At 39.9% G+C, this 13,889-nt stretch overlaps 1 protein-coding gene across 3 annotated transcripts in view; it reads left to right on the top strand.

Moving 5' to 3' along the window:
- The window catches only part of Ranbp17 (RAN binding protein 17), a 289,555-nt gene that overhangs the window by 57,610 nt on the left and 218,056 nt on the right, over positions 1–13,889 (top strand). For all 3 annotated transcript variants that reach the window (XM_032914024.1, XM_032914025.1, XM_032914023.1), the window contains exons 13-14: positions 1,655–1,760; positions 13,268–13,403. In XM_032914024.1, coding sequence (XP_032769915.1) covers positions 1,655–1,760; positions 13,268–13,403 — 242 coding nt within the window. The remainder of the gene's footprint in view (positions 1–1,654; positions 1,761–13,267; positions 13,404–13,889) is intronic.

The raw sequence follows: 13,889 nt of genomic DNA, 5'->3' as shown, positions 1-13,889 counted from the left end.
AAAAATCAGTTTTCAATAATGACACAAAATTTCTCTGTGAAATGACATGTTTATGTTAAGTATTCATGCAGGTCTCAAAATTTTTAGAGAATCTTATACTTCTATTGATAAATCTAGAGATCTAACATAATACTCTTAAAAATTCCCATAGCTAAGAACTCCATCCCTAGAGTTATTCTGGCTTCTCTAAAGTAAAATTTGGGAAAACTATAGTTATTTCCATTTGGGTGGGATCTGTGTCTCTGTCTTTCTGTGTTCCTTTGTATACATATATACATGTGTACACATTTATGTGGAAACCATAGACCAACCTCAGATGTTGTTCCTTCCGTGTTGTTTGCTATGTTTTGAATCAGTGTCTCTCAGTAGCCAGGCGGCAACTTACCAAGCAGGCTTACCTGGGAGCCCATCAGTCTGCCTGGCTCTGCTTTCTGATGCAGGGATTATAAGCGCGTGTAACCACATCCACCTTCTTTATGTGAGTCCTGAAGACCACTCAGGCTTCCCTGCTTAGGAAGGAAGCACTTTACTAAGTTAACTGTCTAGCTTTGTTTCATTCTTTAAATCTGTGTAATCCTCTGATATTTTTATCCATGAAGGTAATTCAATAATCAGTGAATTGTGTAACAAAACTTGTGGATTTTATAATATGAAAAAGTGTAAAGAGTAAATTAGTTATTGTCTATAATGTTATAAGCAGAAGGAGTTCCAAAATGAAAATGGTTAGACAGACACCATCAGCAAATTGACCATTCGGAATAGATGGTCGTTGTTGTTTGTAAAAGTCTTGATACATACTCAATCCTGGCCTAGAATTCTCTGTGGAGTGCAGTCTGACCTCAAACTTGGCCATCCTTCTGCCTCAGGCTTCCAAGTCCTGTCATTACAGGTGTATATTATCACATCGAGCCCACAATAATACATTTTTGTGATTTTGTGAATGTGTGTGTGTGTGTGTGTGGGGGGGGTGATGGGCAAATCTCATTGTTCAGTCCAGGCTAGCCTGGAATTCATGGAGATCGGTCTGTCCTCCTGCTTACCCCCCCCCAACCCTGCTGAGTGCTGGATTATCTTTCTTTACCACTGTGACCACAATTGCAGTGCATTTGCTGAATACTAGAATAATTATGCATTTTAATAATAATAAAAATGTGTTTCGGGTCTTATAATCAAGTTTAAATTTTTGTTTGTTAGTTTGCTGTTTGAGATTGGTCTGTATTAGGGAGCTCTGCTGGAACTCACTAAGTAGACTAGGCTGTCCTCAACTCAAAGATCCACCTGTCTTTGCCTCCCTCTTGCTGGGATTAAAGGTGTATATCACCACGCCCAAATCTATTAAGTTTAATTTTAATCATGTCTTATTTTTCCCCATTTGCAAATGAAAACCTTAAGGCTTAAAGAGGTAAGTAAGGAACTCATTTAAAATTGAAACAGATTGGTGGGACTGGGATTTTTATAAACACCTTTTTTCCTTGTTGGAATACCTGTTAGTGTCACTGCCCTGATAAATGTGAAACCCAGTGCTCTACTGTCTGTTGAAAACTGACTTTTATAGTAGTCGATCATTTGTTTAAAAAGTAGATGATTTTTCTGATTTAGGTATTTAGCTTGTGTCTATCAATCCTTCTCACCGTCTTTGTTTGTTTGTTGTAAGGGCGTCTTGCATGGCTGATATACTTAGTTGGCACAGTTGTAGGAGGGAGATTGACGTACACCAGCACCGATGAGCATGACGCTATGGACGGAGAATTATCATGCCGGTGAGTAACAGTTACTCACTACACAGCTGAAAGAACTTTAGCCTTGTTTGAACTTTATATGGCCAAGTGTAAAACAATACACTTGGCCTTTGGGTCTCAGTTCTCTTTTTAGTCATAAGAAAATTCGTACAGAGATTAAGTGATTAGAATTTGATTCTTCAACCAGTAGGTTCAGATTTACTTGGTTATAACCCCCTAGTGCTAGTGATCATAACCTTAATAATATCGAGTGACTCTCCACACATTCCTAAACTGAGGGAAATTCTTGTGTGTGAATACTGTGAATAGCTTGCTTTTCCACAGATCTTGATTAATAGTGTATTTCCTGCACACTCGTGCATGGTCTTTATTTGATTTTGTTTTAGTGAAGACATAAACTTAATGAAAATAAATTTAAATAATTTCCAGAGTACTGTCGTTAATTTTAAAGACCCTTTCAGTATTGAATGTGTAGAGGTGTGTGTACACTGCATGTGTATCATCAACCTTTTTAAAAGGAGACATTGTTACAAAATTTGTTTTGTAACTAGAAAAATAGAAATAGTACCTATTTGGGGGCTGATAAAAGATTCAAATGAATTTTTTTTATATATTTTTTAAAAACGGTGTCTGGTAAACCGTGATGTATTACCTACATATACTCATTTAAATTAAGTACAATTTTGTGAGCATTTAATTTAAAAGTTAAATTTTTCTAGATATACCATAGTTTAAGTTTGATTTTCAAATTGTAGGTTGCTTTTCAGTGTTTATTATAAATTACCTCCAAGTAAACATTGTATTTTATAGATTGAAAGAATTTCATTAGAGTTATGTTTTATAAATATGAGTACACTGTTGCTGTCTTCAGACACACCAAAAGTGGGCATCAGATCCCATTACAGATGGTTGTGAACCACCATCCGAGTTCATTGAACTCAGGCCCTCTGGAAGAGCAGTCAGTGCTCTTAACCAACAATCCATCTTTCCAGCCCTAGAGTTATTTTTTATACCCTTTCCAGGTTTCCCCTCTGGTAACACCTATCCCATCCTCCCACCCACTCCCTCCCCCCTCCCTGCCCTGGCATTGCCCTACACTGGGGCATTGAGCCTTCACAGGACCAAGGGACTCTCCTCCCATTGATGCCAACAAGGCCATCCTCTGCTACATATATAGCTAGAGCCAGGGGTAATCTTTGGTTGGTGGTTCAGTCCCTGGGAGCTGTGGAGGGTCTGGTTGATTGATATTGTTATTCTTCCTGTGGGGTTGCAAACCCCTTCAGCTACTAAAGTCCTTTCTTTAACTTGCTCATTGTGGACCCCATTCTCAGTCCAATGGTTGACCGTGAGCATCCTCCTCTATTTGTCTGGCTCTGGCAGATCCTCTCAGGAGACAGCTATATCAGGCTCCTGTTAGCATGCACTTCTTGGCATCCTCAATAGTATCTGGGTTTGGTGACTGTATATGTGCTGGATCCTTAGGGTGGCAGTAACTGGATGGCCTTTCCTTCAGTCTCTGCTCCACACTTCATCTCCGTATTTCCTCCTGTATTTTGTTCCCTCTTCTAAGAAGGACTGAAGTATCCACACTTTGGTCTTTCTTCTTCTTGAGCTTCATGTGGTCTGTTACTTATATCTTAGGTATTCCGGAGCTTTGGGGCTAATATCCACTTTATCTGTGAGTGCATACCATGTGTGTTCTTTTGTGATTGGGTTACCTCACTCAGGACTATATTTTCAAGTTCCATCCATTTTTCTAAGAATTTCATGAAGTCATTGTTTTTGATAGCTGAGTAGTACTCCATTGTGTAGATGTACCACACATTCTGTATCCATTCCTCTGTTGAAGGAAATCTGGGTTCTTTCCAGCTTCTGGCTATTATAAATAAGGCTGCTATGAACATAGTGGACACCCTTCACAATAATCACAAATAATATAAAATACCTTAGTGTGACTCTAACCAAGCAGTGAAAGATCTGTATGACAAGAACTTCAAGGCTCTGAAGAAAGAAAGATCTCAGGGGATGGAAAGATCTCCCATGCTCATGGATTGACAGGATTAATATAGTAAAAATGGCCATTTTGCCAAAAGCAATCTACAGACTCAGTGTAGTGCCCATCAAAATTCCACCTCAATTCTTCATAGAGTTAGAAAGAGCAATTCTCATTCATTTGGAATAGCAAAAACCCCAGGATAGTGAAAACTGTTCTCAACAATAAGAACTTCTGGGAGACTCACTATCCCTAACCTCAAGCTGTATTACAGAGCAATAGTGATAAAAACTGTATGGTATTGGTACAGAGACAGATAGGTAGATCAATGGAATAGAATTGAAGACTCTGAAATGAACCCACACACCTATGGTCACTTGATCTTTGAGAAAGGAGCTGAAGCCATCCAGTGGAAAGAAAGATAGCATTTTCAACAAATAGTGCTGGTTCAACTGGAGGTCAGCATGTAGATGAGTACAAATTGATCCATTCTTATCACCTTATACAAAGCTCAAGTTCAAGTAGATCAAGGGCCTCCACATAAAACCAGATATACTGAAACTAATAGAAGAGAAAGTGGGGAAGAGCCTCAAACACATGGGCACGGGAATATTTCCTGAACAGAGCACCAATGACTTATGCTTTAAGATCAACAATAGACAAATGGTACCTCATAAAATTACAATATTTCTGTAAGGAAAAGGACACTGTCAATAGGACAGAACAGCAACCAACAAATTGGGAAAAGATCTTTACCAATCCTTTTTTTGATAGCAGGCTAATATCCAATATATATAAGAACTCAAGAAGTTAGACTCCAGAAAATCATCTAACCCTATTTAAAAATGGGGTACAGAGCTAAACAAAGAATTCTCAGCTGAGGAATATCAAATGGCCAAGAAGCACCTAAAGAAATATTCAACATCCTTAGTCATCAGGGAAATGCAAATCAAAACAACCCTGAGATTCTACCTAACACCAGTCAGAATGGCTAAGATAAACTCAGGTGATAGCAGATGCTGGCAAGAATGTGGAGAAAGAGGAACACTCCTCCATTGTTGGTGGGATTACAGGCTGATACAACCACTCTGGAAATCAGTCTGGAGGCTCCTCCTAAAATTGGAAATAGATCTTACTGAAGATCAACCTATACCACTCTTGGGCATATACCCAAAAGATGCCCCACCATGCCACAGGCAAGTGTTCCAGTATGTTCATAGTGACCTTACTTGTGGTAGCCAGAAGCTGGAAACAACCCAGATGTTCCACAGTGGAAGAATGAATATAGAAAATGTGATTCATTTACACAATGGAATACTACTCAGCTATTAAGAACGAGGACATCATGCAGGCAAGTCTATAGTTCTTTAAAATCTGAAATTAAATTCCAACATAAGTAGCAAATATTCCAAAATCTAAAAAGCTTGGGTGTCTCCAATACTTGATATATGATATTCAGATGTACCAATTTATCTTCTAACTGAAAGCCTATGGCTTTCACCATTTCTCTTCTGTTGAGCACTATGTAATAGGATTATCATTGTTGATAAGGGAATGTAACAAATGGCTTGTGTTAGTTTATATTTCTTTGGTTCTATATGCTATTCAGAATTTTTGTTGCCAATTTCTATGTTTTTATTTTTTATTACTGGCATTTATATGTATCAACTACTTGTTAATGCATTTGTAGTAAACGTATTGTGTGTATGCTTATTCCTCTGGGTGGATGCACATTGTGTGGGTATATGTGCAACGTGTGCTTAAGGAGAGACCCAAAGTTGACATTAGGTACTTGATCACTCTCCAATATTTACTGCAGCAAAATCTGTCACCAATTTAACTGTCTAGCTAGCCAGTTGCCACAGGTATCTCCTGTTTCCGCAGCCTAAGTGTGTAGATTACAACTGGTCTCTGTGCCTGCCCACCTTGTTTTGTGGGTTCTGGGGATTCCAAACCCAGTTTTGCTCTTTACACAACAAGCTCTTTGTCTAATAAGTCATCTCTTTGATTCCTGCCTCACTTTCTTTTGTGATTATCTTTTAAAACTTACTCCTAATAATTAAGTTTATATTAAAGTTTTCAGTATTCTACATTCAAATTGTTAACTAAGGCCAACTCCATCTTGTAATGGCTGATAATGCCGCATATCTCACACAGAATTCCTAATGTCTTTAATAGATTCTTCTTTGTTTCCATTGATCCAGAATCTGTTGATACAATACCATTAATCTCTGTGTGTGTCTGTGTGTGTGTGTGTTGGCTTAGGTGAGATGTATGTGCAAGTGTGCATACATGTCAGACCAGAGAAGGAGGTTGGGAGTGTTCTACTATATTCCACTTTGTGTTTGAGATGTTCTCTCCTTGAAGCTGAGACTCAATAATCACTAGCTGATCCACAAGTCTCTAGGATCTACCAGTCTTTGCCCTGCAGCACTGAGATTAACAGGCACGTGTGGCCATCCCTAGCTTTTATGTGTTTGCTGGGGATTTGCACTCTAGTCCTCTTTCTTCAACCACCCTTTGCCCACCAGCCATCTCACTCTCCTTAAATGTATTTCTAAAGTTTTGATAATATGTTGTAATTGTGAATAAAGTTTTTTCATTGCATGTCCTTTCATCCTTTTAATAAAATTTGAACCTGTAATTATATTTTAATTAAAAAATTTAAAAGATAAAACTTTTAACATGAATATATAAAAATATTCTTAGTTTACCAAGACTTATTATTTCTTCTCCCAAATTAAGTTATTTGAAAATGTGAGTATTAACTGGTTAGGGCAATTATTAAATGCTTATGTAATTTTTTATTGGTTATTTTATTTATTTACATTTCAAATGTTATCTCTCTTCCCAGTTTCCTGCCTCCTATCCCATCCTCCCTTCCTTCTGTCTCTATGAGGGTGCTTCCCTACCTGCCCACCCACTCCTGCCTTAGCGGCCTAGCATTCCCCTACCCTGGGTCATTGAGCCTCCACAGGACCAAGGGGTTCCCCTCCCAGTGATGCCTGATAAGGTTGTCCTCTGCTACATATCCAGCTGGAGCCATGGGCATCCCTTATGTAGTCTTTGGTTGGTAGTTTAGTCCCAGGGATCTTTGGGTGTGGGGGTCTTGTTGGTTGATGTTGTTCTCCCTATGGGGTTGCAAACCCCTTAAGCTCCTACAGCCCTTGCTCTAACTTCCCTATTGGGGTCCTTGCACTCAGTCCAATGTTTGACTGTGTACATCTGCATCTGTGTTGGTCTGACTGTGGCAGAGCCTCTCAGGGACAGCTATACCAGACTCCTGTCAGTAAGCATTTCTTGGCATCAGCAATAGTGTCTGGGTTGGGTGTCAGCAGATGGGATGGATTCCGTGGTATGGCAATCTCTGGATGGCCTTTCCTTCAGTCTCTGTTCCACTCTTTGTTCCTGCATTTTCTGTAGACAGGAGCAATTCTGTGTTAATTTTTTGAGGTAGGTGGGTGGCCCCATCCCTCTACTGGAGGGCTGTGCCGTTCCAATGGATATGGTTCCTACAGGGTCTATCTCCCCTCTGTTGGGTATTTCAGCTAAGGTTCTCCCTGTCGGATCCGGGAACCTCTTGAGTCCCTGGCATCTGGGACTTTATAGTGGATACCCGCAGTTCCCCCTCCCCAACTGCTACACACTTACTTTCAAATTCCTGACCCTCTGTATTTCTCCCCATCTCCTCCCATACTTTTAAGCACATGAACAATGAGCCCAGTGTCATCTTTTAACCAATATTGTGGAGTAGAAAGTAGGCGTTTCTGGTTTTGTTAATTTGACAATTTAAAGTTTTCATGATTATGCCAACAGTATATACTGGCATTGTCTCTAGGAAAAAATGTGTAATATGATAGAAAACATATCTACCTGCATATTTGAAGAAAATTCATTTTTTTCTTTAAACAACAAAAATATTTGACTCAAAAGAAGACTTACCTTTTTACTGCCCTACATCTCCTACAGAGTAGGGTGGAGTGGAACTTATGAGCTGATATTGTATTAGGATATTACAATAAGTTGCAGTTTTTCAGAGAATTAAGAATGATGGAAGATAGGTGAGAAAAGACAAGGCAATATTCGTCAGCTCTTACTGTTTGGATCTGTTTTTCTGACTCGTCTCGATGAAAAACTTGTTCATTAACTTCAGCTCAGTTCTCACATGCTTTGCTCTCATTTACAGACTGAACAAACAAACAAAACAAGAAACCCTGAGTGCGGTGGCTCAGTTTCTCAGCTGAGTATAATGACAGCCTCTGGTTTCTGGTCCAACTGCTCCCTGCATAAATCCGTGTGCCTTTGCAGCCACCTCGGTGCCACATTTGTCATGTTTTTTTTTCTTTCATGGCTTAAAACAGCCCAGCTAGAGTGCTGAAGTTCTACACAAGAAGGCTGCCATGAGTGTCAGAGAAAACACATGGGACACTTCATGCCAGTGATCTTGGTTTCAGGAGTTCTGTGCTAACAAGTTGACGATGTATGTTGACTACCGTGTCATTGAGTAGAGTAGACATAACAGGAAACTAATGCATTGACAGTGACCAGAGGCTTCTAAGAGGTGATCATTATGAATTCAGTGACCGTAGAACAGCACTCCCAGTAGTGCATTCCTGAGAAAAACCTTACAGTAATGTCTACATGTATCCACTCCTCCTCCCAGCAGTTGCCTGTGAGAGGGTTTACCAAGGGCAAGCAGCTTGTCTGTTGTCATTCTTCCGTCTGTCCTTGTCCTTCTGAGTCCTGCTTCTTTTTGATTGAAGTCTGTGTCTGGGGTCTTTAACTTCTCTCCCCTCCTTAGCGTGCTTGCGGGGGAGCTGGAGAAGTTAGAGCTTTGTTGCCCTGGCCTGGTTGAGTTGCCTGAAGATGCAGTGAGTTGTGACTTTTACTTCCCTGGTGAGTAGTTGTGACTATAGGAGTTGAATGGATTTCTTCTGGGGCTTCTGAATGCGCAGATGACATCAGAGGCCACATGAGCAAGTGTAGGGTGGATGGGGTGCAAGCAGAGCAGCGTGTTTTCAAATGAAGGGTACACCGAGATTTGCATTGTGTTTGCGAACAACGTTGTATTGTATGTGTTTTAGAAAATTGAGATTCTAAATTTATGTCATCTTATGTACAAGTGCAAAATTACACAAATACAGAAGTTCCTGAATTGGAAGCAGAAATGTTGTCTCCATACAGTGGGATTCAGATGTCAGTTCTTTAAAAAAAAAAAAAAAAAAAAAAAAAAAGCCCTCTGACCTTTGACTCAAATAATCCTCACCCTGCTTTAGCGTCTGTAGCACTGACTACTCTCTGGTTTGTGCATTGTGCTATGCAATGGGGGACGTAAGTGTTAACTCTTTTGTTCACTGAAGTATTTTCTCTTCTGCTTGGCAACCCAAAAAGTTGAGCATTGTCTCTAACTTGCTGATAAAAACTACTGTCTACGTTTGTGCCTGAGCCAGTGCCAGCTGACATGTTTTAGGTCCACTGAGCTCTCTCAGCAGTGCTGTTAGGTGATTCTTGTCTTCTGACTTGCACAGATCTCCTGAACTGTTTCACTCTGATGCTTTGCTCTACATGCACCTGCAATTCGATGACCAGAATTAAATTTCTGTCTTCTGACTTTGCAGCCTTAGTCTTCATATGTCTAATCTCTGCCTGCTCTGTTGCCCAGGCCTGTGTCTGAAGGTCAGTCTGTCTTTCCCACCTCCATGTTCTCAGCATGCTCTCAGAGCCACCGTGGAGATATTCTAGCAAACCCACGATTCCATCTTTCCCTGGCCTAGTGCTGTGACTTCAGAGTAGACTTGTTGCTCCTCTCTACAGACGAGGAGTCACCGTAAAACACAGACCTGAGGGTCTCAGCACGTTGTTTACATCCTGGAATAGTGATCCAGTGGTATTGTCTTAAGACTTGAAGTGTGTTGTTATAAGCTGATGCTGTATAACCAATCAGGGACAAATACAACAGAGTACCCAGATTATGCACTGAGTAACTGTAAGATAGGCAAGGGTAGTATCTAGCAGTCCTGTCCCTAAGATTGTAGATGACTGTCAAACCAAATTGTGAAAGGCAAGGCCATGGACATAAAAGGTCAGTCTGAGCTGTCCTTAACTTACAGAAAAAATGAAAGCATGTTAACGTAAGGCACTTAAAAGATAAACTAAAATAGTCATCTGTGACAGAAAATGTTTTCCTTAGGACCTCATGGACAGTTCTTGAATTTGTACCTATAAGTAAATGGAAGAAGAGGTCTGGGTCATTGGGGAATGTTTAAGTTTCTGTGGTATGTGTGGTGAGATTGAGGAGTATAAGGATAAGAAAATAAAAAATAGGACAGACAAAAAAGATCAAGAGTAGTACAATGAACTGAACCTACTTTGCTATGGTTTCCCAGCTCCTTAATCCCACTTAAGACTATAGGGATGTACCCTCCCCCACGTTCTTCTAACTACATACCAGAGACCACACTGTGAAGCTTGACTCTTCCCTTTGCTTCCAGCATACTTCCTAGAGCAGTAGAATTCTGGTTAGCTCTAAAAAGTCCTTTTAAGGGTTTTGGGAAACTAGTCACTGCAGTTTTATTTTTGATGACGTTTGTAGCAAACTCCGCTGGTAGAGCTGTCATTCCAGTGCAGGAGTCCCACCTACTGTCCTCATTCCTTCCATTTCAGCAATATGGACATTTGTTGAGTTGCTGACACCAAATCCCAAGGTTCTTACCTGGTGTTATAGTGGTGGATTCTAGAGTGACTAGGACTTGTGTTTATGCGTGTAGCACCTTCCATAGTTACATGTCCCAGCCATATGCCTTTATCTCATGGATCAGAGGTTTCCTTATCCATCCTGCTTTTCCTCCTTACAGATCTGCACTGTCCACTCGTCCTAAACTCCAGTTGTCTGTGCTTTGTACCTCTCGGTTGTGCATCTCTCCTGCGATCTTCTTGGAGCTACATTAGATTCCGTGTTACTGGCATTATCTGGTGCTCCTGGTGAGCTGTTGTCCAGAACTACTTTATCTTTGCTTGAGCCTCTGACGCAGTGGTGAGCGCACTCAAATTCAAAAGAACCAGATGGTAGCCGTCAGAGTGGCTTCCCTGAGAGCTCACCACTGTTTTTCCTGAGGGTCTTCCTTAGTCCTTTAGTGACCATCGTATGCTTGACCACACAGATTGAGGTGGTTTAGGGCATAAGGAATACACTGGCATTCAGAGCACGCAGGCAGCTGCTCTTCCAGTGTGCTTGTTGTCCAGTTCCTCTTAGGCAGTCTCCTAGTAGTGGAAACACTCCTGCTTTCCTGTGTCTTTCTTAGTTTTGTTCTTTTTTCCTCAGTGATGTTAGGAGATTGTTTACAGAGTGATTATATAGTCTTTTCTCCTAGTTTTCTAAAAAGATTTATATTAGTTAACATGTGATGATTTATTATGGTTTTATACTGTCTTTGGAGGCTGTCCCTTTCCCCATTTGAAATTATTGACAGGGTATTAATACTTGTAATGCTTTCTTGGAACGAACTTCTTTTCCAAGCTAAAGTCTTTATTGCTCTTCATTTTTAATTAATTAAATTGTTTATTTACTTTACATACTGATTACAGCTTCCCCCTCCCTCCTCTCCCTCAGTTCCCCCTCTTACCTTCTCTCTTCTATCTCCTCTCCCTTTCTCCTCAGATAAGAGGAGGCCTCCCATAGATATCAACCCACCTTGGCATATCAAAGTTGCAGTAGGACTAGGTGCGTCTCCTATTGAACCTAGACAAGACAGTCCAATTAAGGCAAAGGGGTCCAAAGGCAGGCAGCAGAGTCAGAGACAGGCCCTGCTCCATTTGTTAGGGATCCCACATGATGACCAAGACCTCTCTGGCTCCTTCAATCCCTCCTTCCCCTCTTCCACAGGATTCCCTGAGTTCCACCTAATGTTTGGTTGTGGGTCTCTGCATCTCTTTCCATCAGTTGCTGAGTGAAGTCATTCTAGGCTCCCGTCTGCAAGTATAGCAGGGTATCATTAATAGTGTCAGTGGGCTCTCTTATTGCTTGGGTCTTAAGTTGGGCCAGTCATTGGTTGTCCATTCCGCCAATCTCTGGCACATCTTGTAAGCAGGACAGATTTTGGCTGAAGGCTTTGTGTGTGGGTTGGTGTACTAGTCCCTCCATTGGAAGTCTTGCCTAGTTACATTGGATGGCAGCTTCAGATTTCATATCCCCCATTGCCAGGAGTCTTAGCCAGGGTCACCCTTATAGGTTCCTGGAAGTTTCTATTGTCTTAGGGATCTCGCTTGTTCCAGAGTTGCCCCCAGCTCCCCACTGATTCCAGTTTTCTCTCATAGTTCTCTCTCCCTCTGTGCTTCCCACACCGGATCCGTCCAACCCCTATGTCCTCTTTATCTTTCTTTTTTTTTTCAATTTAATTTCTTTTACTTAGTCACTTTACATCCTGCTCACCGCCCCCATCCCAGTCACCTCTCCCAGTAATCCTTCCCTTCTTACCCCCCCTTTTCCTTTGAAGTTGTGGCGCTCCCCTGGGTATCCCCCAACCCTGGCACTTCAAGTCTCAGCAAGGCTAGGTGCTTCCTCTCCCACTGAGGCCAGACAAGGCAGCCCCGCTACTTATACAATGTATTATTGATTTTGTTAATGCAAAGTACTTAGCGATCACCTACTAGGAAAATCTCATAAAAATGTTCAAGGATGTCTTCAATGGAAATGCAAGGCTGAGAATTATATAGAAATAAAAGTTAAGGAATTTACCCTTAGCATATAATTTGCTAGTAACAGTTTTAAATAATATTGAATTGAAAATTTTTCACTTGTGACAAATAATAATAGTTAATAATAGTTTGATATTGAATGTGGTTGAAGTAGCCTAGTAATGCTTTTCTATAATCCCAGCTCCTCAGGAAGATCACAAGTTTGAGGCCTGCCTGAACAGAATTAATTCAGACCAGCTTGGGCAACTTAGTGAGACCCTGTTTCAAAATAAAATGCAAAAAGAGGAATATAAATTGTAGAATACTGTAAGGACCTAGGTTCAGCCTCCAGTCAAATTTTCTGTCTACACACAGCTTGATTTTCTTAAAAAATAATTTTAATATTTTTGTATGTTTTAGGTAAAAAATTTAATGATTCATTAATAGATTACTGAATGTACTCAACTTAATAGATATGGTTCTGAATTTCAAATAATTGAATCATGATTTTGAAATATTTATAAATACGAAGTAAAGAACACTTAATATCCATTTATCAAAAATAACAGGACATTTAGTTTTATATCTGTATATTATAGATTTATATGTATGTGTCATACATTTATACATAACCTTTGGTAGAGTAATGTGTATATTCTTACCTATAGGAGGTTTATATTTATATGTAAAGACTAGGAGAAACTAGGCCAATTGAGGCTTACAAAGGTAGAATTTCAGCTGGTTTAAAATTTTCTGCACGAGTTTTTGTGTTTTCTTTTAGAGTGATTATGTTGTAATAAATATCTCTACATTGTTCCTCTGAGAATTTATACTAACGCTTTCTTCTGTTCTTCGTGGAAAGTGTTTTTCAGCTCATATCTTTAATGGATACCAGATTGCCTCGCCGCACCAACGAGAAAATAGAACTTGCAGTTCTCTGGTTCTTGGATCAGTTTCGTAAAACATATGTTGGCGATCAGCTTCAGAGAACCTCAAAGGTAGGTTTTTATTCTGGGAAAGCCTTAGTGTGATCCTGGGAATGAACATGGGTGCAGACATATAACAAGTGGAACTGAGTGATAAATCTTATGACGCTTTACCATAGACATGTCATTGATAACTGAATTCATCTGTTGAATTGGTATTGAAACACAATGCAAAATTAATTTACTTGTTTCAAATGTATATTTATCATTTTCTCTAAAGGAATAATATTTTTATTTGGATAGTAATTTAGATACTTTTGATTTTAAAATGCAACTTGATAATGTCTTCTACATTTCACAATTGGAAATAAGATTTACTGTTTTAATAGTTCGGGAGGGGTGGATATTTCAGTACTTTTCAGTATATTTCAGTCTTTCTTTAGCATTCTTACATTGTAAGTTATGTAGACTAGCTGAATTTAGATATATACTAAACAGCAGCAGCTACATCACTGTAATGCTGGAGTAGTTGGAATGCAATAATTGAAAGGATAGTGT

Source organism: Rattus rattus, chromosome 9 (assembly GCF_011064425.1).
Source record: "Rattus rattus isolate New Zealand chromosome 9, Rrattus_CSIRO_v1, whole genome shotgun sequence".
NCBI classification, from domain to species: Eukaryota; Metazoa; Chordata; class Mammalia; order Rodentia; family Muridae; genus Rattus; species Rattus rattus.
This window is presented reverse-complemented; position numbering and strand designations above follow the sequence as displayed.